This window comes from Camelus dromedarius, chromosome 1 (genome assembly GCF_036321535.1).
Source record: "Camelus dromedarius isolate mCamDro1 chromosome 1, mCamDro1.pat, whole genome shotgun sequence".
NCBI lineage: Eukaryota > Metazoa > Chordata > Mammalia > Artiodactyla > Camelidae > Camelus > Camelus dromedarius.
This window is the reverse complement of record NC_087436.1, coordinates 85,219,472-85,247,171: the sequence shown is the minus strand read 5'-3', so window position 1 is coordinate 85,247,171 and position 27,700 is coordinate 85,219,472. Positions and strand designations below refer to the sequence as shown.

The 27,700-nt window shown below is 39.7% G+C and overlaps 1 protein-coding gene across 1 annotated transcript in view; it reads left to right on the top strand.

Moving 5' to 3' along the window:
• Window positions 1–26,512, top strand: part of TMEM165 (transmembrane protein 165) — a 30,708-nt gene extending 4,196 nt beyond the window's left edge. The window contains exons 2-6 of the mRNA XM_031434434.2: window positions 5,905–6,130; window positions 19,048–19,223; window positions 19,763–19,945; window positions 24,832–24,937; window positions 25,612–26,512. Of these exons, the coding sequence (XP_031290294.1) occupies window positions 5,905–6,130; window positions 19,048–19,223; window positions 19,763–19,945; window positions 24,832–24,937; window positions 25,612–25,688 (768 nt within the window). The 3' untranslated portion in view covers window positions 25,689–26,512. The remainder of the gene's footprint in view (window positions 1–5,904; window positions 6,131–19,047; window positions 19,224–19,762; window positions 19,946–24,831; window positions 24,938–25,611) is intronic.
• Window positions 26,513–27,700: the final 1,188 nt, after the last annotated feature.

The window sequence follows — 27,700 nt, the reverse complement described above, 5'->3', positions numbered from 1 at the left end:
CTAATCTAAGTATTTGCTTCTCTGCCAGTACTTTCTGCCTTCATGTATCGAACAAAACTGTCATCGTTTCCATCCCTCTCTGTGTCCATGTGCCTGTTCTCCTGTGACCTCCAGTACTTTCCTTCCTCAGTATCTTTATTCTCTCCTTTGGTGCCTGTGCCCACAGGTTTCTCCAATTTGGAGGGGGAAAAGGCCATTGACTTAACTCTACTTGACTGCATTCTATTTTTCAGTTTTATAAACCACATTTCTAACTAGGGAATTAGCTGCTTTTTCACTTTGCTTTAGTCTTATGTTATCTGGCATGAGCCCCTGTCTTTATTGAAAGGTCATTTTTGAAGGATACCTGTAACCTACCTAATGGCTAAATCCAGGGGTCTTTTCCAGTTCTCGTTTGACACTGTTAACTCTCCACTTTTTAAGAGTCCTACACCATCTCGTTTTGTATGAACTTGAGGAAACTGTTTAACCCTATTGGTCCTCAGAGTCTCCTCTTGTGTGCAGTTGGGATAACAGTTCTTAAGGTTTTTGAGTATCAAATAAAGCAATGTATATGGAAATAACCTGGCATTTAGTTAGTAGCTCAGTGAAATGGTGATTGCCCCTAACTTGACCATCTGTGATGTTCTCCTGCCTGGCTCTCTAAATATCTAAGACAATTTTATTTTCTCCTTTTCCCCACCCAACCCCTTCCCTAAATATAGACATTCTCTGAATTTCATGTTTTTCAATGTAATCTCTGCCTTTTCCCTTGGAAAACTAATCTTGCAGAGCTCCAGCTGATAAAGTCAGGCTACCAGTAACCAAATACATATCTGAGGCTGTGCTGGCCTAACCTCAGGTGTCTCATTTCTGATGTCCTCTTGGAAACCTTTATATGAAATGCTTTTTATCCTCAAATTGAATGTGTCTAAAGCCACACTATTTTTATTACTCTTTATATGCCTTGGAATATGAATATCATCTTTGATTCTTCCCCTTTGAAAAGTTCTGTTAATTTTTCTTTTCCATTGTGTGCAGAATGTTTTCCTTTATTTTATCCTCAACATTGGTCTTGTGTGGCAGACCTCCTAATTCATCAGTCTGGTGGCTGGTGTTCTCTACTTTCCGTCCTGATCTATTAGTCATAGTGCCTCCTTAATCATGTCTGTGTCTTCTACTCAAAAACTTTAAAGGGCTTCTTGCTTACCCCTAAGCTAGTTCGTAAACATACTGGATTTTCAGTCTGGGCCCAATTTATCTTTCTTTAGCTCACCCCAACTATTCTGATGATTTACTCCCTGATCTTAGAATATGCCTGTTTTCTTTCAAATTGTCAATCCAGGGAAGAGGGTAAGTGCATGTACCCAGTGCATTTTCAAGTTAGCCACTCCATGAGTGATGAGGACAAATCCTGCTGAGTCTTTCGAAGAGCCTTCTGAAATGAACCTCAGAACTGACTGCCCCACTGTGAAAGATGGGTGAAACGTTGCCCCACAGGGCTTAACTCCTCCATATTGCTGGGTAGTGAATCAGTACCTTCAGAGCACTTCCCTTCTGGTTGGACCTGCCTGAAGTCAGTTACAACCTATAAGCAACTGGTCCTCTGTATCTAGAGTAAGAGATTGGGTTAAGAACTTTTTGAAGTGGGGCATAATAGGTATCTAATCATGTGCCTGGTAAAAAAAATCCAAAAGGTGAAGAAGAGTGCAGAATGAAAAGTGCTTGTATTCTAGCTCAGCGGTCAGCAAATGATAGTTTACCACTGACTGCCTGTTTTTGTAAACAGCGTTTTGTTGTAACAGAGCCATGCCTGTTCATTTAAGTATTACCTATGGCTGCTCTCAGGCTGTAGCATCAGAGTTGGGTAATGAACAAAGAGACTTTATGGCCCTTTTTCTTAAAAGTTTGCTGACCCCTGTTGTAGTCATCTTGGCTCCTTCCCTGGAAACAGACACTGTTTCCTGAGGTTTCCAGTACATTAACAACTGCGTATGGACTTTATATGCTTACCCAAATCTCCACTCCTCCACACACCTACCATGACTGTATACATAAGACATACTTTTTTTAACTTAAAAAATCTTAGTGTTTTTTTTCTTATTAGTATATATAAAACAGTCTTAATTTTAGCCCCATGATATTCTAATATATGGAGCTGCCATTTATGTAACCAGTTCCCTGTTGATGGACACTCAGTCACTTTGTCTCTTTTTATTGTTGCAAATGTTAACATTACATTTGTACGTGTTTCTAGTACAGTTAACTCCCTGAGTGTTCCTGTCTCAGGTTTTATTTCAGTCATGTGCCTGCCAGGTACCTGCCACAGTCTGCGTTCAGTTTGAGGGGAGTGGGCTCATTAAGGGGCTGGAGCTGTTGGGAGAGGCCTTGCCCAAGAGGTTCTACGTAAGTTGAATCTTCAGGAATCTGGATGAATAGGATACTGAAAAGAAAGTAGGAAGTGAAGGCGACTGCATGACTGAAGGCTTGTGGTTACCGAGAGCTTGACATGCTCTTGGGCTGCCCTGCCCCGGACCACAGCCCCGAGCCGTGTGGCGGTTCTCGGGCACTGGAGCATGTGCGGCCAGTCCACGCTGAGGTGTGCGTGAGGTGTGTGCAGGGAGTAGGGTTACACTGGAGTCTGAAGACTTGGTAGGAAAAAAAAGAGTGTTAAGTATCTCATTGGTCACTTACAAAATATTCCTAGGGTGGTATTTTGGATATGTTGGGTTAAAAAAATAATATTAAAAATAATTTTTCGTGTTTTTAATATGTGGCTACCAGAAATTTCAAAATTACCTTATGTGGCTTGCATTGTTTTCTGTTGGACAGTGCTGCTCTGGCTCATCCTTCGTTATGGAGTGTAAGGTGCATTTGGGTAATTGGTATGTTATTAGATAGCAGATGGTGGTAGTTAACCAGTATTTGCATTTTATATTCTAGGCATAAGAAGGTCATTACAGTTTCTTACACAGTGAAGTAACGTGATGAAATTAGTTTTTGGAAGACTAGACTGGTCATGTTGTGGTGTGCTGTTCCTAAGGGCTTATGTGTAGTTACTCATTTAATCCTCAGAACAAGCCCCCAAGGTATAGCTATCCCTCATCTTTCAGATGAAACTTGAGGCACAGAGAGGGAAACTTACTGGCCCAAGGTCATACAGGAACTAGTAATGCCTTGGCCATGAACCCTGGCAGTTTGGTTCCAGAGCCCACCTATTAAACCGCTCCACTCTGTCACTCTAAAGGTGAATTAGAAAAAGGAGATGGTCCTTGCATTTAGTAAGCACTTGGGCAGTTGACAACAAATGATTGAATGGTAATTGATTATTTTCTGCCCCCATTTATTAATATTTTAGGTTTTAAAAATCTGTCTTCATAATACCCTGGTACTTTTCAGTTCTTACCATACTGTGGCTGGTGGCTCTTTACCACTGCTCTCCAAAATCAAAATGCTGTCTGTTGAGATTAATAGACAGCAGATTAATATGTAACAAAAGCTATAAGTTGATTTTTTTTTAAAGTTTTTAAGAATCCATATTTTTTGTTTTGCTTTGTGTCTAAGAGGCAAGTTTTATTTTATCCTCCTCATTTCACAGAGGAACAGGGAGGCTAAGTAATGTGGCCAAGGTTTTATGGCTGGGAATTGTAAAACCACGGGAATTTGTGGTTTTGATCGCTATTTTGTTTGTTTTTTAAAATAAACATTTTTTTGAGCTTGCAGCTAATTGGTCGTAAATGGTGAATATTTATTCCTAAAATTTTTCTTGGATTTCAGGTCCGAAATATTTTGCAATGAAATTTCTTCATACAAAAGGTATATCCAAGATGAAAATGTTGTAGTGGTGAAAACTGAATTAAAACGCTAATTTATTTTTTTTTTAAATCATACTTAAAGCTCATAGGGTATTGGAAGAGGAAGGAAGCTCATTTTTATAGGAAGACCAGCATAGTTGGGATTAAAATGCTAATGATGAGAAAGCTAGAATCCCTTAAAATGGTACTTGCTTCATCAAGAGCTGGCTTCCAAGGCTGCCCATTTGATTTAGCCCTATCCCCAAATGTTTTCTAAAATGGTTAATTTCTAAATTTCCCCAATTTTTAGCACAGGAGTCTCGTCTGAGTAATGCTTAAAGGTTTCTGATCTTCACTGTGTAATTTGGGAGTCCAGTTTATGTCACGTGTTAAGAAATGACACACATACTAAAACTTTAGGATTTTAATCTTATTTCTGACTGGGGCCTTTGTAAGAGAAAGAAGTTCTGTTTATACCCTGTCATCTCACATTCGGTCTTGGTTCTTTTTGTTGTTGATTTTTCTTTTTTATCTCTTAGGTTTCTAGAGATTCATAGGCTTTAAAAAATAATTAAGGATAGGCAGTTGGGATTGGAAGAGACCTTTAGAAGTGATTTCTTTAGTGCAGCGCCTCTGCCCCTGGGCACTATTGATATTTCAAATTAGATCATTCTTTCTTGTGTGGGAATTGTTCTATGAATCATGTCCTGTCTGTAGCAGCATCTCTGGCCACTACTTTCTTGACGCCATTAGTTCCCCTTCAGCTGTGACAACCAGAATGTCTCTGGACATTGCCAGAAGTCTGCTGGGAGACATAGCCGCCCTGGTCTGGGACCACTGATGAGCACATTTCCTGTAGGTAGTGGTTCTTTTCTCTGGGTCTCTACCCAGGGAGTTTACCACTTTCTCTAGCAGTCCACCTCAGCTTCCAGGATTCATCTGGTAGAAATCTTTTCTCTGTGTTAAGCTACAATCTAGAGCTTTTTAAGTCTCCCTCTTGGGACCATACAGACTCATACAGACTTTCACAGTTACTGGAACAGAGGCATCCGGTCCTTCCCGGTGCCTTCTGTGATTGTTTTAGAGCATGAGTTTGGCAAGCTTCTTTTTGTAATGGGCCAGATAATAAATATTTTAGGTTTGGCCACATATTTGCAGGCTGCTTAAGGTTTTTGTTGCATAATTTTCCTTCCCTTCCCTCCCTCCCTCTTTCTCTTTTTCTTTTTTTGCAACCCCTTAAAAATGTACAAGTCATTCTCAGCTGGACTTAGCCTCAGCAGAAGCCTGCCAATCCTGGTTGTAAAGTCTCTTCCATCTGGCATGATCTTCAGAGGGCAGTGCCTTCTTGATAGGTGGTACCTCAGAACCAGTACAGAACTTTGAGTAAGAGCTGAGCAGCACAGAAGATGGGCTTGTCACTAACTCTTTGAGCAGCACAGAAGATGGGCTTGTCACTAACTCTTTGAAGGGCTTAAAGTGCCTGCTCCCTGTTTGGAGCTTTGTCATGTTTTCAACTCAAAATGACCTTAACACCAGCCAAGACTCTGGCCTGTACTTTTTATTAGGCCATTTTACACCCTAGGTTAGTTTTAGACTTTAGGACCATCCACATATCCTGCTATATTAGACCTCATCTTAGCTAGAGCCAACTCTTGCTCTAGCCTGTTGAGAGCTTTCTGGATCCTCTGTTCTCTAAAGTGTTAATGAAATTTCTCTCAGTTTCCTGCTATTTGGATGTTTGATAAGCATGCCTTGGTCTTATGTCCAAGTTATGAATAAAAACTTGAATGAGACATAGTTAAGAACTAAATCTCAACCTACAAATACTTAGAAACCAAGGTAATATTAATGTGTGGATATAAGTGGTCTCTATTTTTTTTTTAAGTTCCGTAGAATTGTACTTAGAATTTTAGCTCTGTAGAATCCCTGCCATAGCAGCCATCAATCAGAGGTTGCTGTCGTTACCAATGGCTTTCAAAGATATTAGACAATAAATAAGCCTAATGATGATGGCAGGAAAACAATCTTAATTCGCATACAAAATAAATTAATTTAAAATAATGACTTTTAAAAAAATAGCTGATATATATATATATATATATATATATATTTTTTTTTTTTTTTCTCCCAGAAAGGATTTACACCAGCTGCTCCAGTTCTCACCAATAAAGAAGATCCAGCTACCCAAACGAATTTGGGATTTATCCATGCATTTGTGGCTGCTATATCAGTTATCATTGTGTCTGAACTGGGCGATAAGACATTTTTTATAGCAGCCATCATGGCGATGCGCTATAACCGGTTGACGGTGTTGGCCGGTGCCATGCTTGCCTTGGGCCTGATGACATGCTTATCAGGTGAGTGTGCTTTTTCCTCCTAATGAGTTTACTGAATTAGAGAAAGCATGGTGTGTGGCATTGAAGTGACTGAATCATTCAACTGGTTATGGTGGAATTTAGTTTGTGTTCCAGAATTTAGTCAACAGAAAATATTTTTAGTACATAAATTCTTAAATATCATATTGCACTTGTAAAATTAAATTTTCAGCTATTCAGTCAAGATACATACACCTCATTTATTCACTATTTTTTTTTATCCTTTTGCTGTGGATATCCTTGCTTTTTTTTTTTTCTTTTTAAGTCCAGATAGGTTTATTTACATCTGATAGCTTAGAAATAGGACTCAAGCAGCCACAGAGAGTTGCATATTTCCTATTGAAGGACTTTTTTAATAATGAAGAGTCGCGTTCAGTGTATTGTGCTCTATTAAGCTATTCTTGCTCATTACAGTAAAAGAATGAAACATTCTTAGATTCCCAGTCTGTTACTATTTGAGTTCCTGTTATTATAGGCTTCAATTTTTCAAAGAATTAAGACCATGAGAAAGTAAACTTATTGCTGAATAATTAAGCATAGTTTAGTCTCTGATTCAAAAGCTGCCGTTAACCACATGGTTGGGTGGAAAATAGTGAGTTTTCCTGAGTCAGACTTGGATTGGAGTCTGATTATGCCATGTATTAACCTCATAATAAGTTACTTAACCTCTTTGAGCTTCAGTTTCCGTCTGTAAACTGAAGATAATATCTAGCTGCCTCACAGGGTTGTGGTTTGTATTAAAATGATTTCTTTATATTTCATGTGCTCAGTCATTCCCCCCTCTCCCCCCTCTCTCAGTCATTCCCCCCTGCCTTAGGTTTCTCGTGAAACACAGTTTTAAAGTACAGAACAAGTTCTATTTCTGGCTGCTTGAATGCTTGTAAAAGTTCGTCTTTTTAAACATATTATAATGAGTATTTTACTGAATAAAATAATTTGACTACTTTTCACATTTTGGTTATTAGTATTAGCATTATTCATATCTCATAACAAAAGCAATTTGCTTCAAAAGCAAATTTTGATTCTAGGAAATAGGAAAAGTGGGGAAGGTTGGAAAAGTAGGGCAAAATCACTTGCTGGGAATGAGTTTGAGTAATATCAGAGAATTTATTTTTGAAACTTGGAGCCTTGAGGATAACTCGAAGGCTGCCCCCTCTCTGCCTGTCCCTCCTGGGAAGCTGGCTCCTCCAATCCCCCTGCCCCTTCTCTGCGGTCAGCTCCTTTCCCTCAGCTGTGAGCGGCATCAGGCTCTCCTGTCCTGACCCCCGGCCACCTCCCTCTGGCTGCTGGTAGGGACAGCTCCTCTCACCCGAACTGTTTGAAAGAATGGGTTGTATCAGTGGTCTTCAAACCTCTTCTTTGTGTCTCTAAAATGAGCTTGAAAAACTGTGTACCTCCACTCACTTTTCATCTTTAGTTTAAGGAGTTGCAGAGACCTAATATTTGGTATATTGTGTAAAATTGTTATGGTTGGTATTCTTTTCTTTTGAAATGTTTGTCTTGTAAGTGTTTTAACATTTATTACAGAATATTTCAATTCATATCATATTTGCAAACCGATTAGAAAAGAAATTCCAAAATCAAAGAAATTTCAGACATCATACATTTTTAACAGTCTTTCAAGATAGACTAAACACTGCCTCACCCGTCATTCGTGTTTGACACATTTGTCTTCCCACCAGCCTCGCCCACATGAACCGATTCCCCCCTAGATGGTTGAGTTCATTGTGGGCAATTTCAAGTCTGTAAGTGTGGGGGCCACTGCTTTCCTTTGCAGAATTTCCACTTTACCAGTGTTACTTCTTTCTTGTTAGCATTCCAGAATCGTTCCTGAACTGGCTTGTCTTTGGGTTCTGAGCCCTTTCTCTGCATTCTATTTAGTGGCGGGGAGCTGCTGTTGGGGGTGGGTTGGGGTGCACAGGAAAGGCATGAACTCTGATGTCTTGGGCCTGGGGCTGAATCCGGCCTCTACCGCTGCCTCACTGTGCAGACAGGAGCCGGTCACGTGGCTGCTATTTGCTGAGCACCATCTGTGTGTGACGCTGCACGCCTGCCTCAGTCAGGCCCCCTGTCCTGTTACAGATAGACAGACAGAAAGCAGAGACAGTAAGTCCTCCTGGCTCACGGACAGTTGAGCTGGGATTCAAAGACAGCTGTGTCTGGTTCTGAATCCAGGGGTTTCTGACAGTTTTCTTCAGGGTGAGGGCTGGAGCTTGCCCAGTTTGCTGGGGGGGAGGGGGGGTTGAGACCCCCCAAATCCTCCTTTAGGAAAAAGCCTGCTGTCATCTGTTTGAGAATTAGGAGTTTACTGGGAAAAGTTTTGAAGCTAATAAGATATTGGAAAATAATTATATTTTTACTCCATTATGCCTTTCTAAGTTATTTAAGCTCCTGGTGACTCTTTGTCTCCTGTAAACTCAGGATAATACTAGTACAGTCCTTACAGAATTGTAAGAAAGATTAGATGGAGTTAAAATAAGCAAACCATCTGGTACAGGATCAGGCCTCCCCACCAGTTTGTTCTCTTCCCTCTTATAGAAACGCTCTGCGCCAGAAAGGGCTCAGCTGTGCCCCGAGTGCAACTGAACCATTTATTCGGATATTTTCACATTATTTACAATAATGGCTAATTAATTCAGCAAATATTTATTTAGAACCAACTGTGTTGGGTCTGTGAGCAGGGATGGCCTGGTGCGAGGCGGGGGCAGCGCTGTAATCCTGCCGCCCTGAGCGGCATCTCTTCCCGCCCGTCCCACCTGAAGAGCTGATGTCTGAGCAGCGCCATCGGACATTCTTGTGTTTGGCTTTTTTCAGAATTTCTCACTAAAATTCAGGGCCATCAAGAGAGGTAGCATCTCACTTTTTGTGAGTTTGTTCCTTCGGAGGAGCAGCCATGGAGGGGTGCAGGGGAGATGTGGATGAAGGAGTGGGATCAGGGGGAGGTAGGAGTAGCTCCAAGGTCAAAAGTATATCCTTGCTGGCTGGGCCAGTGGGCCTGTGCCAGTTGCCCAGAGGTTAACACGGCACTTGCCTTATGTTCCCCGGGCCTTGGGCCTACGTGGCCTATTCCTTTAAGACAACCCAGTGGAATCTGAGTACCGCTAGCAGTTTGATCTTCACCATCACCACCAGTATCATTCCTTTAAAAAAAACCATGAATAAATTCTTCTTTAACATTTGGAAATTTACATTGTTTTTTTTTTCTTCTTTAATTCTTATTTTCATTTATTTCCTCATAGAATTTTACTGTAATGATAAGTTTTTTGCTTGAAAATCTTTTGTGGATCACAGTATCTTATCTATCTGCAGCAAAAATATGCATATAAATTGAATTTTAGAAGATGCTGAAAATTTCCTTTAAGTCTCTAAATGTTAACATTTTTTATTGAGTTGTAGTTATTAATACACCTTTGAGCAAAGCAAAATATATCACAAATTTAAATAAACATTTTTTAAAAGTTGGAAATGCATCTCTTAATGAGATGATAGAACTCTTCTTTTAAAATTAGTTTATATGTTCATGGATGATACTTATTGCTAGAGTGAAGCCAGGTTGAAAATCAATTCTGATCTCTCTTTTAAAAAATAGATAGAAGGGCTGAGAAATTTTATCCCTATAAATAAGTAGACAGGAAAAAGAGTGACATTATAGCCACGTCACTCAGTTCATGGAACTCCTGGGTTATGTGCTAAAAATCACATACTGCGCTGTCATCAAGTGATTTTTAATGATTTACCCGCTGACAGCTTAATAAGGTCTTCTGTCAATTTTGTTAAAAGCACAGAGTTGGAAACTGTCCAGTATACCAAAAAAAGTTTTTCTGAAATTCATCAAATGACTGTTCTTATACATGTTAGTCTTTTACTTAGAAGTAACTTGTTTAACTGGATATGTTTAGAAATGATTGAGAAAATTGAAATATTTTTAACTTCAGCATACTTTTACCAATAAATGGTTTCATTTTAAAAGTTGTAACATATCACATGTTTTAAATATGTTTTTTCTGGAGCCTTGGAGGTGCAGACTTAGCTCATTCAATTTATAGGAGATGTCTGCCGCAGTACCTAATTGCCATGCAGTTGCTCCACAGTAGACCATGTCAGTAAGGCTTACTTTCTGTCAGAAAGCATTTACTTGGTTTTTTGACTGTAATACACATGACAACCATCTGTTCAGGGCTGTCCTAAAATGGCTGGCTGGCTGGATTGGGCCTGGGACCCACCTCGGAGTGAGCTGCCTGGGAAAGTAAGCCACTGGGATTTAGTGTTTCTCTCTGATGCTCTCTTTGTTGTACCAAGACTCTGCCTTAGGGAAAATGCATTTGTTTACACTGGTTGGGAGATGAAAGAGGCATGATTGCTAAGTAAAAATTATTCCTACCAAGGCCAAAATACCTTATTTCTTACCCGTGACCATTATTTCCAGTGCCTCCACAGTGCCACTGTCGCTAATGCCATGGCCTTTTTGGACACTCAGGTAAGACAGGGAAGACCCAAAGCCTTCTCTCTGGTTTGGGGTTCCTTGGTTGAGGACTCTGGTATTGGCAGACCCCCTATTTGGTGCTGTAGGATGTCTGTTTTTCCTTACCATGGGGAAATGCACTACTGGAATGGGGATGGAAGGCATCTCTGTAGAGTGGGCAGAGGGCAGCTGTGAAGAAGGGACGTGAGAAAGGAGAACCGCACACCTTCTCAGCTCCGAGCATGTCTGCAGGCCGAGGAGTTTTAGGGAAGAGTCCCTGGGGAAGTGGAACTTCTGCGAATAGATTTTTTTTTTCTGTGCTGTCCTACCCAGTAATTTTTTTTTATATATATAAACATTTCTTTATTGAGTTATAGTCATTTTACAATGTTGTGTCAAATTCCAGTGTAGAGCACAATTTTTCAGTTATACATGAACATACATATATTCATTGTCACATTCTCTTTCGCTGTGAGCCACCACGAGATCCTGTATATATTTCCCTGTGCTACACAGTACAATCTTGTTTATCTATTCTACATTTTGAAATCCCAGTCCCTTCCCACGCCCCCTCCCCCTAGCAACCACAAGTTTGTATTTATGTCTATGAGTCTGTTTCTGTTTTGTATTTTTGTTTTTTGTTTTTGTTTTTGTTTTTGTTTTTGTTTAGATTCCGCATATGAGCAGTCTCATATGGTATTTTTCTTTCTCTTTCTGGCTTACTTCACTTAGAATGACATTCTCCAGTAACATCCATGTTGCTGCAAATGGTGTTATGTTGTCGGTTTTTATGGCTGAATAGTATTCCATTGTATAAATATACCACATCTTCTTTATCCAGTCATCTGTTGATGGACCTTTAGGCTGTTTCCATGTCTTGGCTATTGTAAATAGTGGTGCTATGAACATTGGGGTGCAGGTGTCATTTTGAAGCAGGCTCCCTTCTGGATATATGCCCAGGAGCAGGATGGCTGGGTCATATGGTAAGTCTACTCCTAGTCTTTTGAGGAATCTGCATACTGTTTTCCACAGTGGCTGCACCAAACAAACTGCATTCCCACCAGCAGTGTAGGAGGGTTCCCCTTTCTCCACAGCCTCTCCAGCATTTGTCATTTGTGGACTTTTGAATGATGGCCATTTTGACTAGTGTGAGGTGATACCCCATCGTAGTTTTGATTGGCATTTCTCTGATAATTAGTGATATTGAGCATCTTTTCATGTGCCTATTGATCATTTGTATTTCTTCCATGGAGAATTGCTTGTTTAAGTCTTCTGCCCATTTTTGGATTGGGTTGTTTGTTTTTTTCTTATTAAATCGTGTGAGCTGCTTATATTTTAAACATACAAGATACAATAAACCTCCTAGAAGAAAATATAGGCAAAACATTATCTGACACACATCTCTAAAATGTTCTCCTTGAACAGTCTACCCAAGCAATAGAAATAAAAGCAAGAATAAACAAATGGGACCTAATGAAAATTACAAGCTTCTGCACAGCAAAGGAAACCATAAGGAAAACAAAATGACAACCTATGGAATGGAAGAAAATTTCTGCAAATGAAACTGACAAAGGCTTGATTTGCAAATAGATTTTTTCACAGACTGTTCATTGGTGTTCCCTGGAGAGTCTTTGTGTCCCCTGGGGTGTGGTCTCTGCTAGTTTGATGCAGTCACTCACCTGCATCTCTGGTCTCCTGCTTGGGCAGGGAACTGAGAGCTCCAGGCTGGCTCTGTCCTCATCTGGCTGGGGGCGGACTTGGCCTCAGCTGTCCTGCAACAGGGATGGCAATCACATCCGCTTCAGACTTTTACCGTCACTGCCGTTCCTCCCATCTCACTCCTCATCTACTTGCAGACTGATTTCTGCCATTAACACCGTTTTGTGTGTGTGTGTGTGTATTTTTTTTTTTATTAAAGTATAGTCAGTTTACAATGTTGTGTCAATTTCTGGTGTATAGCATAATATTTCTAGTCATACATATACGTACATATATTCATTTTCATATCCTTTTTCACCATAAGTTACTACAGGATGTTGAATATAGTTTCTTGTGCTATACAGTATAAACTTGTTGTTTATCTATTTTATGTGTATTAGTTAGTATCTGCAAATCTAGACCTCCCAATTTATCCCTTCCCACCCCTCCTTCGCCCTGTAACCATAAGTTTGTTTTCTATGTCTGTGAGTCTGGTTTTTTTTTTGTAAATAAGTTTGTTTCTTTTCTTTTTTTTTTTTTTTAGATTCCACATATGAGTGATATCAGTGACAGTTTTCTTTCTCTCTCTGGCTTACTTCACTTAGAATGACAATCTCCAGGGCCATCCATGCTGCTGCAAATGGCATTGTTTTATTTTATTTTATTTTATTTTTTATAGCTGAGTAGTATTCCATTGTATAAATATACCACAACTTCTTTATCCAGTCATCTGTCTTCTGCCATCTGTCAATTTAGGTTGGTTCCATGTCTTGGCTATTGTAAATAGTGTTGCTATGAAAATTGGGGTGCATGTTATCTCTTTGAATTAAGGTTCCCTTTGAATATATGCCCAGGAGTGGGGTTGCTGGGTTATATGGTGAGTCTATTTTTAGTTTTTTAAGGAATCTCCACAGTGTTTTCCATAATGGCTGCACCAAACTACATTCCTACCAACAGTGTAGGAGGGTTCCCTTTTCTCCATACCCTCACCAGTATTTGTCGTTTGTGGACTTTTTAATAATGGCCATTCTGACTGTTGTGAGGTGTTACTTCACTGTAGTTTTGATTTGCATTTCTCTGATAATTAGTGATATTGAGCATTTTTTCATGTGCCTATTGGCCATTTGTATGTCTTCATTGAAGAACTGCTTCTTTAGGTCTTCTGCCCATTTTTGGATTGGGTTGTTTGTTTTTTTCTTATTAAATCGTGTGAGCTTCTTATATTTCAAACAAAAGACAAGATACAGTAAACCTCCTAGAAGAAAATATAGGCAAAGCATTATCTGACATAAGTCTCAACGATGTTCTCCTAGGGCAGTCTACCCATGCAATAAAAATAAAAGCAAAAATTAACAAATAAGACCTAATTGAACTTATAAGCTTTTGCACAGCAAAAGAAACCATAGGCATAACAAAAAGACAACCTATCGAATGGGAGAAAATACTTGGAAAAGATGAGACTGACAAGGGCTTAATTTCCAGAATAAACAATTCATACAACTTAATAAGAAGCCCTTGTCAGTCTCATCTTTTGCAAATATTTTCTCCCATTCGATAGGTTGTCTTTTTGTTATGCTTATGGTTTTCTTTGCTGTGCAAAAGTTTGTAAGTTCAATTAGGTCTTATTTGTTAATTTTTGCTTTTATTTTTATTGCGTGGGTAGACTGCCCTAGGAGAACATCATTGAGACTTATGTCAGATAATGCTTTGCCTATATTTTCTTCTAGGAGGTTTATTGTATCTTGTCTTATGTTTAAGTCTTTAAGCCATTTTGAATTTATTTTTGTGTATGGTGTGAGGGAGTGTTCTAACTTCATTGATTTACATGCAGCTGCCCAGTTTTCCCAACACCATTTGCTGAAGAGACTATCTTTACTCCATTGTATATTCTTGCCTTCTTTGTCAAAGATTAATTGACCAAAATTTTGTGGTGGTATCTCTGGGCTCTCTGTTCTGTTCCATTGATTCATATGTGTGTTTTTGTGCCAATACCAAGCTGTTTTGATTACTGTAGCTCTGTAGTATTGTCTAAAGTCTGGGAGGGTTATTCCTCCAACTTCATTCTTTTTCTTCAGTATTGCTTTGGAAACTCTGGATTTTTTGTGAATCCATATAAATTTTAGGATTATTTGTTCTAGTTCTTTGAAAAACATCCTGGGTAATTTGATAGGGATCACACTAAATCTGTAGCTTACTTTGTGTATTAAGGCCATTTTAACAATATTAATTCTTCCAATCCAAGAACATGGGATATCTTTCTATTTCTTTAAGTCATCTTTAATTTCCTTAGTCAGTGTTTTGTAGTTCTCCAAGTATAAGTCTTTCACTTCCTTGGTCAGATTTATTCCCAAGTATTTTAGTTTTTTGGATGCAGTTTAAAAAGGGATTGTTTCTTTCCTTTCCTTTTCTGGTATTTCATTGTCAGTGTAAATAAATGCTGCTGATTTCTGTATGTTAATCTTGTATCCTCCGACCTTGCTGAATTCTTTTATCAACTCTAGTAGTTTTTGTGTGGAGCCTTTAGGGTTTTCTGTATATAGTATCATGTCATCCACATATAGTGACAATTTTACCTCTTCTCTTCCACTTTTACCTCTACCTCTTCTCTTCTCTTTGGATCCCTCTTAGTTTTTTTTCTTGTCTAATTGCTGTGGCTAGGACTTCCAATACTATAGACTAAACAACATGCTACTAAAAAACTGATGGGTCAAAGATGAAATCAAAGAAGAAATTCAAAAATACCCTGAGACAAATGACAATGAAAATACAGCCACACAAAATCTATGGGATGCAGCAAAAGCAGTCCTAAGAGGGAAGTTCATAGTGATACAGGCCTTCCTCAAAAACAAGAACAATCTCAAATAAACAACCTAACCTACCACCGAAAAGAATTAGAAAAAGAAGAACAAATAAGACCTAAAGTCAGTGGAAGGAAAGAAATAATAAAGATCAGGGAGGAAATAAATAAAGATTAAAAAAAAAAAGAAGAAAAAATCAAGCAAACCAAGATCTGGTTTTTTGAAAAAGTAAACAAAATTGACAAACCTCTGGTAGGCTCACCAAGAAGAAAAGAGAGAGGACACAAATAAAATAAGAATTGGAAGTGGAGAAATTACAGCAAACACCACAGAAATACAAAAAAACATAAGAGAATACTATGAACAACTATATGGCAATGAATTAGACAACTGAGAAGAAATGGACAAGTTTCTAGAAACATACAGTCCACCAAAACTGAATCAAGAAGAAATAGATCATTTGAACAAACCAATCACTGGAAGTGAAATAGAATAAGCAATAAAAAACCTCCCTGCCAACAAAAGTCCAGAAACAGATGGCTTCACTTGGGAATTCTATCCAGCATACCAAGAAGAGCTCATACCAGTCCTTCTCAGACTCTTCCAAAAGATCAAAGAGGAGGGAGTACTTCCAAACTCATTCTATGAAGCCACCATCACCCTGATACCAAAGCCAGACAAAGACACTACCAAAAAAGAAAACTATAGGCCAATATCATTGATGAACATTGATGCAAAAATCCTCAACAAAATATTAGCAAACAGAATCCAACAACACATAAAAAAGATCATACATTGTATTTAAGTTGGATTCATCCCAGGGACACAAGGACGGTTCAGCATACACAAATCAATCAATGTGATACACCACATCAACAAGAGAAAGGACAAAAACCACACGATCATCTCAATAGATGTAGAAAAAGCATTTGATAAAATTCAACACCCATTCATGATAAAAACTCTCACCAAAGTGGGAATAAAGGGAACATATCTCAACATAATAAAAGCTATATATGACAAACCTACAGCCGGCATAATAATCAATGGTGAGAAGTTGAAAGCCTTTCCGCTAAAATCTGGCACAAGACAAGGATGCCCACTCTCACCACTTCTATTCAGTACAGCGTTGGAAGTCGCTAACACTGTTGTAAAGCCTTCAGTAATCAGCCTTCCTAATTACAGAGTTCAGTTTTCATTTCCATGAGCCCCTCAGATCACAGCCATGGGCATTCTCACCTTTTCTCTTGGCTTCTGTGACACCCCCTGCTTCTAGTTACATTTTTACTTCTCTGGAAAAAAAACTTCTGCACCATAAATATTGACATTTCCCACAGTTTTATCCCTGGGCCATATTTTTCTCCTCACACTAATGTTCTTGTGCCAAGTGTTCTCAGTTTAAGTACTTACAAGTCAGTGATTTCTGACTTGATACAAAGCACTTGCTTAAAGAGAAATAACTTCTCATGGTTCGCAGAACCAAAGAACTCCAGTGTCTGAGGAAAGGTTTCCAAAGAAAGAGGAAACTGAGGGACAGTAACCAGGAAAGAAGGACAGGGTTATAACTCCAGGGAGTTTTTTTGCTCTCTGTGGAGATGTCAAGGCCGACAACATGGGATTGTAAATGTCAGTAAGTAGTTGTTTTAAATTATCTGAAGATAAAAGGAAAACTAAGTTTAGGGGATTTTAAAAGATTTGCTACCTTTAAAAAATTTTTAAAACCTTTTATGGAGAATATTTTAAATTTACAAAGTCACAAGAATAAAATAGTGTAAGAACACTTATAAATTTTTATCTGGATTTACCTTTTTTAACATTTTGCCCCATTTGCTTTTGCATTTGTGACCTATGTATCCCTTTATCTGTATCTAAATAAAGTTATGTATGTGCACACACAATTTATGTACCTGTAGGTATATATGTGGACATACACACATACAATGTGTGCATATACACGTATCTTTATAGACAGATTAGCACCTTAGTCTATCATCCATGTTTTAATTTTGTGAGTTGACCTAATAATATTCTCTAATGCAGTTTTTTCCTTCCTGTAGAGGATCTAGTCTAGGTCAGGTAGTACATTCAGTTCTTTTTAGTCTTTTAATCTGAAATATTTCTATAGCCTTTTCTTATTTATAATACTATTTTTCTAAGATACAGCCCACCTCTTTTTAATGAACTGTTCCTCATTTTGTGTTTGTGTGATGTCTCCTCACGATTATACTGAGGTTATGCATTCTTGGTTAGAACACTGCGTGGGTGATTCTTAAGTTTCACATCTGTAAGCACGTGATGTCCTTTGTCCCTCACTGGTGTTAGTTTTGATCACCCGGTCAGAGTTTCTCTTGTAGACAATCTTTTTTCTTCCCTCGGAGCCAATATGCAGTTTTTAAGGAGACACTTTAAAACAATACAAATACCCTATTCCCCACAGTTTAGCGTCAATTGATGTCTCTTACATGTTCTAAACTTTACTGTGACACTTGCAAAATGTTGGCTAATTCCAGTACTCTGTCCACATTTACCAGTGAGCCCTGGCATGCTGCTCTGAGAAAGACTTCTCCCTCCTCTCCCATTGGCTTGTCTATTTATTGTCAGTATAAACTCATGAACTACTTTTTTTTTCAGTGGTTTATAACTAACTACTTAACTATCTTGTTCCCTAAATTGTCCCAGATTTGGTGGCTGGGAGCCCCTCCAAGCTGACCCCTGTGTCCTTGTGACATGCTGTCATTTGTTTTCTTCTTCCTTTCTTTCTAGTATAAGAAGACAATGCAGTTCATCTTGTAGTCCTCTGCCTAGTCTTGGGATTAGCCATTTCTCTAGGAGCCTTTTAGGGGAATGGTATTAGAAACCAAGGTCTGGGTGCAGATCATTGTTACTGAGATGTCTTTGCTTCTTGGCTTTTTCAAGTAGAACTCGGAAATACACGTCTGTATCGTGTGTGTGTGTGTGGGCATATATACACACATATACATATGTAATTTAGACATGGATATGCACATAAGCATAGATTTGCATTGCTAAACATGCTTTTTAAATCTTTTTCATTTTGTAATATAATGAAGTGGGGAATGGGTTACCTATGCAGTTGTATATTTGATGTTCAGGCAGTTTTTTATGTGTTGTGCCCATTTGATGAAAAGAGCTGGTGAAGTGATAAGTAATCACATGTATTATATATATATATATGGAAATATCCTCTGGCTCTTCCATAGTTCTTAAGTTTTAATTACTAACTTCATATTATTGATGCAAATATGTTTCACAGTTGGGGCTTGGGTACTGTATTTAGTTCCAAGTATAGTTTTTTATATGTAATTTACACAGTTGTCTTCTATATTTAATGATAGTGAAGAATTGTACTGAGTCAGTTTGAGTCTGTTATGTTACTTTTATATATGTGAAATTACTAGTTTCCTTTCTTAAGATATACGTATTTTTAATAGTTGTAGAGGAGCGGAGTTTGTCATGCCACATGAGAATCTTGTCATGATTCTTCACTGTAGAAGTTTGTAACTGAAAGATTTGTAATGAAGAAATGTCACATAGGGCAGTGGTATAGCTTCTGGGTTATAAGGTCATGGGATCAGTAGAGGGCATCAAAGTTGACTTCCCACGCATGACATGGGGCTGGCCAGCCCCCGGCTGCAGGTGTCTGAGAGGAGATCTCTGTGAGAGCGTTTGGAACACCTGCCATCTTCGACTACACCACTGATTTTTTGTTGAGCTGTGCTAAGTCATTGGCTAGACCTAAGGGTTCAGTGTTGGTGGAAGGAAAGAATTAGAATTTAAGGTTATTATGTTTTAGATTAGCTTCTAATGTGAACCATTTTCCCTTTAAAACAGTGGCAAATTGTGATTTCTGAAGGTAACTGATTCTTCGGTTGGTGTGTAATCTGCGAATTAACCAGACTGTTTGTTGCATTTTCTTCCAGTGTTGTTTGGCTATGCCACCACAGTCATCCCCAGGGTGTACACGTACTATGTTTCAACGGCATTATTTGCCATTTTTGGCATTAGAATGCTTCGGGAAGGCTTAAAGATGAGTCCGGATGAAGGTCAAGAGGAGTTAGAAGAAGTTCAAGCAGAATTAAAGAAAAAAGATGAAGAAGTAAGTCAGAGCACTGTTAAGTACCAGGACCAAAAAGGCACTCAACTATTAGGAGTAAATACTGTCCAGGGGTTTTCAGTGGTCATGCACACCTGTGATGCATGTGGGCTGAACAGAAATAGCTATTTTGCTTAGTTTCCATTCTTAATCTGGCTCTGGTGTGACTCTGGGTTAGTGTGAATGTGGCGAGAAGAGTGAACACGTGCAATCAAGTTCCTTAATTAGACTAATTATAAGCTCCTGAAAAACGGGAACTGTAGTTTATCATTTTCTTTCCACAGCATCTAAGATAACAAGTGATCAGTAAATATTGTTTGATTTATTTTGTTGGGGAGAAACAGAAGAACTAAGAAGATAGGACTTGGCTGCTGTGAGACCAGTGGTTCAAAAGCCAAGTTTGGGGGCACATAACTTTAGTTCCTCAGGATATTCCCATAGAATTTAAACACCTTTTAAAGGAAAGATTTAAGTAATTTTGTGCTATACTGACTTGGTTCCTGAGATTAATGTCTTTTATGCTATTTTTTTTTTCAATTTAGTTCCAACGCACCAAACTCTTAAATGGGCCAGGAGATGTTGAAGTGGGTACAAGCACAACGATACCTCAGAAAAAGTGGCTGCATTTTATTTCACCCATCTTTGTTCAAGCGCTTACGTTAACGTTCTTAGCAGAATGGGGTGATCGCTCTCAGCTGACTACAATTGTTTTGGCAGCTAGAGAGGTGAGTGGTACTTGAGAGATGACTGCTTCTGTATTAAAACTCAATGTAACTAATGCTGCTTTGCTCCAGAGGGACACTGGGCAGACTCAGGGTGGGCCATGGGGTGACTTCATGTGCTAGACTATTTGTTTTAAATCTAATCACCCTGCGGCTCTTTAAAACCAGCCTGTCCAGGTTTTACCATCGGCCAGATGGCTCTCTTTTGACTCCTTTTCCCTTCAGTTTTGCCAAAACGATGGTGTGGCAGTTGCTGTGACTTAGTTTTCTTTTCTCAGAACTTTCCTTTGTGTACTTGTTGAGGATATAAATTGGTATATTATTATTGGAGGCCAATTTGGCAACAAATACCTAAAGCTTTAAAAGTAGAAATCTTCGGGTTTTTCCGTTCCTTGTGCAAAAGAAATGATGGTGTGTTACAAAGGTTACTCAGAACATTTGATAAGTCGGCCCCACAATGCTGAGTCCTAGGAGGGTGGGCTAGAGAGGCCGCAGATCTCCTTGCTCTAGGCCAGCTCTGCGGGTGGAGAACTTGAGGCCCGAGGGCAGGTGGGGGGGGGGGCTTGTCCGAGGGTGTAAGCTGGGTGGTGGCCAGGAGGGACAAGGACTAGAGCCAGGCCGTCTGCCTTCCAGCCTTTTCTGCTGCATCTGTTCATAGTTGTCAGATGCCACTCTTCAAAGGTAACTGTTTTCTAAGAAAATGTTTCATCTTTATTTCTTTGGGGGGGGAACAGTGAAGTTTTTACACACATAGGTGAAGAGCTGCCGAGGGATGTGGAGGAGAAGCTGCTGCTTTTTTTTTTTTTTTAACTTTTTTATTTATTCTTTTTTTTTTTTTTTTGGTGAGAACACAAGTTACCCTCTTAGCAAATTTCAAATTTCAATTTTACAACACAGTATTAACAACTATTTTATACATTGGATCTCAAGAAAAGTCACCACTTTATATATTGGCTCTTAAGACTTTATTCATCTAACTGAAGGTTTGTACCCTTTTACCAACCTCTCCCTCTCCCCCTGCCCCCCAGGCCCTGACATCTCTGACCCATTCTACTTTCTGTTTCTATGAGCTCACTTTTTTTTTTTTTAATAAAAATTTCACATGTGAGTGAAACCATGAAGTATTCATCTTTCTCTGCCTGGCTTATTTCATTTAGCATAATGCTAGGTTTATCCATGTTGTCTCAAATGACAGGATTTCCCCTTTTTTAAAGGCTGAATATTCCATTGTATCTATGTACCACATCTTCTTTACCCATTCATCCACGGACAGACACTTAAGTTGTTTGTACGTCTTGGCAATTGTGAATAATGCTGCCGTGGACATGGGGGTGCAGGTCTCTCTTTGAGGTGATGGTTTCATTTCCAGAAGCGGGGCTGCTGCACCACGTGGGAGTTCTGTTTTCACTTTCTTGAGTGACCTCCATACTGTTTGTCCGTGGTGGCTGCACCAGTTTACATTCCCACCAGCAGTGTGCAAGCTTTCCCTTCACGTGCTTGCCATTGTTTATCTTTTGTCTTTCTGATGGTAGCTATACTAGCCGATGTGAGGTGGTATCTCACTGTGGTTTTGGTTTGTACTTCTCTGGTAATTAGTGGTGCTGAGCATCTTTTCATGTACCTGTTGACCATTTGTATGTCGTCTTTGGAAAAAATGTCTATTCAGGTTCTTTGCCCATTTTAAAAATCAGGTTGTTATCAGCTCTTTTTGATCTTAACTGATGTTACTTTTTTTTTTAACTTTTTTTTACTGAGTTATAGTCATTTTACAAGGTTGTGTCAAATTCCATGATGTTACTTCTTATCTCATTTATGTCTATTAAATTACATTGTTTTTAATCAGCTGGTAAGATTTTAGACAACAAGCTTGATTTGAATTTTTTTTTAACTCCTAGGAAATATCTATCATAAAAAAATAAATTAGGCCGCAGTTTAAAATATAAACATGAGTTGAAGGCCAGGCTTAAGGCCTGTTTTGTCAGAGAAACCTTAAAAATGCTGTATCTTGAAAAAAGTAGGAATTTTTCATTTGATTCCCATATTTTTAAAAAAAAAGTTTTTTTAAAAATGTCATTTCAGTGTCCTTGCTCTGTATTTTTCATGATTTCGAGCCTTCTTGATTGGCAGTCAGGTTGCCAGGACTGGAACTTGAGAGCAGGCAGTTTGTGCTGGTGGCAGTGGTTCTGCGTGGCGATCTGTCATGGCTGCAGAGTCATCGCACTTTTCGAAAGCCTGTCATCTAAATGGCCAGAGTGGTGTGTGAAAGTCTCAGGCTCCCCGGGTTGCCTCTGTGCCCTGAGCTCCAGCCGTGCTGACCGGGCTTGAGTCTCTGGCTGCAGCCCCTCCCTGCAACCCGCTTCCCGGTGGTTCTTCCTGCATGTTCTGGGATGACACAAGATAATGCGCGTAGGGTCCCCGACCCAGTGAGCACTGTCAGCCCCCTTCCGCACTGTCAGCACCCAGGACGTGGAATGAGCTTTTCAGGGGCAGAGGTGCAGTTGTCTGTTTTTGTTCCCTTAGTAGTCCTAATTGGGGCAAGGGGTAATTTTTTTGTATAAAGCATGCAGTAGTCTGGTTCAGTCCATTGTGGTCTGAACTTCACTCCTGCCTTCAGTATCATTTAGTGTTCCCGTGTTGGGTTTCACAGCCCTAGTGTCCTTTAAGATGTTGATGGGTACTAAGGAAGGAAAGAAAAACGGTTGGGGAGAAGGTTCCAGGGTCAAATAAATTTGGCAAATAATATATTCTGGTTTTTTCGTTTTGAAGATGGAGCATAACAAAATAACAAAGACTGAGAAATCCTGTATTAAAGGAAACGTTTACTTTTATCTAATCCAGTGATTTTTCAAGTATTACTTTCATATAGAATGGGATATTAGTTTTAGACAAACAGAATTTGGGACGCGTAGTCCCACTCTACGTTCTTCACAGCCACATCCCCGGCTGTCCCCACTTCCCCAGGCTGCGCACACAGCCGGCCTCCCGCGCACGGGAGGAGCAGAAGTCGTCGCCCTTTCACTCCTACCGTCACAGCCACAGTCCTTTCCTGCCTGTGTTTGGATGCCAGTCCCCCGTGTTCCACTTAGCATAAATCTTTGCCTCTCTTCCAGCCCAATTTTGTGAGCATTTTAGCATGCACAAGCTTTTCTCATCTAAAAAGGTTTTACCCCTTCCTCAGTTCTGTTCCTCGTCCAAATACGAGCTTCTTGCTCCCCTTCCCCCAGTTTCAGAGGGCTTGGCTGTGATGGGAACCGGAGTTGGCTCTGCATCCTCGCTTACTAAACCCACTGGGCTCTAGCTCCTGACCGCACCGATGCTGTTGGTTTGGTGCTTCGCGTTCACTGCAGCCACCAGCAGGCCCTGCTGTGGTCGGCGTGGGAGGCCAACTGCTTGGCCGCCTGTTCAGTCTCCTTCCTGTCATCCCTTCAGTGTTGCTGTCCTCGTGATCGTGCTGTCCACGCCTTCATACCTCCTCTCCTGGGGTTATTACATTCGAGCCCATAGCTTCTTTACCATTGAACTCAACTGACTCTTGAACGTCTCCGTTTTTAACTCCTGTTGGCATCCCCACCCCTTTCTCCACTGCTTCCTCTACCCTTTTAATCACATTGGTGTTGCCATAATTTATCCGGGAACTATGGGTGAGGAACTCACGTGTCATGCCTGGCTTTTCTTTCATACCGCTTACATTCACTCATCACCAAGGTATATCAGTTATGCCTCCTTAAGTTCTCTCAAATCCATCTGCTTTTCTGTGCCGTGAGTCTCCCACGGCAGTCCAGGCCAGCGTCATGTCTCACCAGGACTGCTGGAATAGCCTCCCAGTCGGTCACCCTGCCTTCAGTCTTCTTGTCCTCCAATTCGCTCTCTGTACTCGACTTTTAAAGCATAAACCTGTTGTGCACTCCCCAGCGAAAAACCAATCAGTGTCTTAAAGTCTAAACTCTAACCTTGTAGGGGGCCTTCCTGACCTAGCCCCTCCTGCCTAGGCGGACCCTTGTCTCGTGACTTGCTGGTTCTCTAGAAGCGCCGAAGTGCTGTGCAGTTGTCTCTTCCTGCTGGCCGGCTGCCTAGTCGGGGCCTCCGGCCTGCTCTTCAGTGCTGGCTTTTCTGGAAAACTGTCACTGGTCTTCCTAATCTGAGTGCCTCCCATTTGCTTTGGTGGCCGGTGTTTACTGAATGAATACTGTGTCCTGGCACTGAACCAAAGCACTGAGGACATAGGGGACATTAAGAGAGGCAGGGTCTCAAATAAAACAAAAAAGCAGCCTCGCAGGTATAGAGAATGAACTCGCCGTCACAGGGCCGCGGGGGTGAGGGAGGCGGGCAGAGGGGCAGTACCGCGGTAGGGGAGCGGGAGGCACAAACTGCTGGGTGGAAGACGGGCTCGGGGGTGTATTATACAACACGGGGAACAGAGGCAACGTTTTGTAATAACTGTGAATAGAAGGTAACCTGTAAAAATTGTATAAAAATTTTAAAAATTAAAAAAGAGAGGCAGGGTCTCTGTTCTTAGGAAGCATAGACTGCACGGTAAAGGCTTACTTAGTTTCTTCACAATATCAAATGCTGTCTGCGGGAAGCTCCTCACTTGAGCTGAATGTTGCCTGTGAAAGAAGTTCACCTACTGCTGAAAGGTCGAATTAGATTGCTCTGATCTTCCACGCTGATTTTTTTTCTACTTTTATCTTTAGTCTTAGGTATAACTGGAGCGTATTCCTTCAAGCAGCTATTATACTTTTCGTAAATTATACACCTGAATTTTCTTAGAACTGTTTTATGCTTTTGTTGCTGTTGCTGACCTCCTTCTTCAGTGCTTGATAGTTACCTTTCTCTGGTAGCAGTTTCAGCTTTGGTTTTAGATTAATGTTGGTCATATTCGTCTCTAGGACCCCTACGGCGTAGCAGTGGGTGGAACAGTGGGACACTGCTTGTGCACCGGGCTGGCAGTAATTGGAGGAAGAATGATAGCACAAAAAATCTCTGTCAGAACTGGTAAGTTGGTTTTTTATTTTTTAACTAGAAAGAAAGTATCATTTAACTCTTAAAATTACTGAGAAAGATTAGAAAAAGGGATTTTGTGTCTTTTGAAGCAGACTTGGTCTTTGTAATGACAGTCTCTTAGAAGTCCCTGCTGTTGCAAACAGGGACTGTTTTTCACGTGCATAGATGTTAATAAAATACAAATCATCTAAAAACATTACTGGATTCATAGTAGCTCTTTGTCAACATATTTAAGTCGGTGAAACAATCATGTGGAAATATGAGAACTCTTTAGCTTTAGAAATGTCTCTTACAAGATTGGGAATCATAGGTGATCACATTTACTGATTCTGCTGAAAATATCCTGGTAGTTCTTAGAAGATGGAATAAAAAGTCTCTTCGCTAGTCAGAAATTGTTGAAAGTTTTTGTAATTGTTTTAAGATGAATTACAGTTCTATTTTTGCGTGTCAGCACTCTCATTTTAATATAATTGTTATTAAAACTGCTGGAAAATAAACTGAGTCAACTGTTCAGAGTTGGGCATGTTAAATATTTTGCTGTGGAAATGAGGTTTAAGTGTTTCTAATTTGTTTTTAATGTTTAGTAGATTAGAAAAATAATGGGCAATGTCTTGGCTTATTTAGGGGAATTTTGCTTTATTTAACTTTTTTCTGTTCTCTTACAGTGACAATCATAGGAGGCATTGTATTTTTGGCGTTTGCATTTTCTGCACTATTTATAAGTCCTGAATCTGGTTTTTAACAAGCTATTATTGTTCATTTGTATTTAGTTTAAGATAGGCAACTTGTTATGTACATGGTGTATATTATAACTAAAAGTGATGGAAAATACTGTATTTTGTAGCATTGATTTGTGAGTTTGACCCATTTAATGAAAGTATTATGTATGTCCAAAAAAAGAAATAATCATTGATTCTATTTGCAACATGGGTTTTTAAAAGAAACCTGATATCTAAGTGTGGATTTTTCTTTTCTCCAGCATAATGATGTTTTAATATGGTCTCTATTTTTTAAAGTTTTTTTGGGCAGGGGGGAGCAGGGGACATATGGAACCATTGTGCAGTGGGGTCTGCCACTTGATTTCCTTTCAGCACCGGCCCCTTTTTAAGGAATATAAAATTTCTCCTGGATCACTGAGGTGTTTTAAGATGTTTACCTTTAAATTTTTTCATGGGGGAAAGAGTGAATTAATTTCTATCTTTTAAAACATTTTCATAAGCCAGTAATCAGTGATTTAATCAGAAATGTTTCCAAAATCAGTTACCTTTCTCAGGTAGCAGTTTCAACTTTGGTTTTAATTAGGTTTTTTTTTTCTTTTCTTTTTAAAGAGCAAGAGAAATGTATCACTGTTATTTATATCAATGACATGACAATAAGAATTGTTTGCCAGGTCCATTCTTCCTCTTTTTTTTAATTGGGTAGGAAACCCAATATAATAACAGTCAATATTTGACCATGTGGAATTACCAAATTAAAACAGAATACTGTGAGTGTATTCGTATTTTTTCTATATTGAATAAACAATGTAACATAGATACAACATAAATAAAAGTGGTATGACCAGTGCTTGTTTTTCCTTGTGTTATGCCAGTTCGTAACATCCTGATTTATCAGTCATATTAATACTTATAAATGAATTTCTAAAGTTGATTATTTTTAAAAAGTAGCCAAGCATTGTTCTAAAAGCACTGTCTTAACCCTCACACAGTTCTGAGGTAGTGGGTACTAATACAAAGTTAAAAAAGGAGTTAACTCACCCAAGGCTACCTGGTAGAGCAGGGAGTCAAACCAGGCAGTTTGGCTCTGGACCCCACAATCAGATACTTGTAAGGCTGCTTCACGTGACCAGCACAGCTTCAGTCATCACTGTCACTGAAGTGTGTTCAAACGTAACTGACTGTATTCGGTCCAAGCAGCGTAACTGCTTTCTCCCAGCCTGATTCTGTCACCATAGACAGTAACACTGCCATCAATAGCCTCTTTAAACCAGAGCAACAGTTCTGTAGAAACTCCCATGTGTGCTGTGTGTGGGGTGTAACAGACCCAGAGCAATTCAGGTGTCCTGAGCTACCGCCAAAGTCCACAACGCACAGTGACCTACAGCTTGATGAGACTGAAGAGCCAGGTCAGTCGCCCCGCACGCAGTGCAGCGGTCGGCCTGCAGCAGTGCCTGTGTGCAGGGAGGACAGCTGCCCACCACTGGGAAGAGAGCCAATGTGGCTGTCAGGTAAAAAAGCAGTAGTTCACATATGGATGACGAAGTCATGTTTAGAAACTTTTCAGGCGTTCTCTACCATAAAAAGTGTGTTATTATAGGGGAGAAAATTACAATGTCCATGCATCAAGATAAACACTTCAAAGAAATCTCAGGTTAAGTCCCCACATTACACCATCATGCTCAGTAGTTAAATACTCAGTACTGCTGTAGATTATTACAAACAAGTGAAAGATTAACATTATTTCTTTTCCAAGAATAGTGAAAAAGGGTAATTCTTTGTTCGAAAGTAGCTAGTACGTACCATCATGGCCCACACCCGGCAGGGCGGCAGACTGGTCCCAGCACTAGCATGATAGCAAATAACAGTGTAACTCACTGAGGCACCAGTCTTGTGACAGGACAAACACTCGGAGAACTCGGCAGTGCAGACCCAAGCTACACGGTAAAAACCGCTAATACAGTTACACTCCGTTGCTGAAGAGAAGAAAGGAAAGTGTCATTGTAGTGATTTTAAAATATTTAATAGTCTTTCTTTA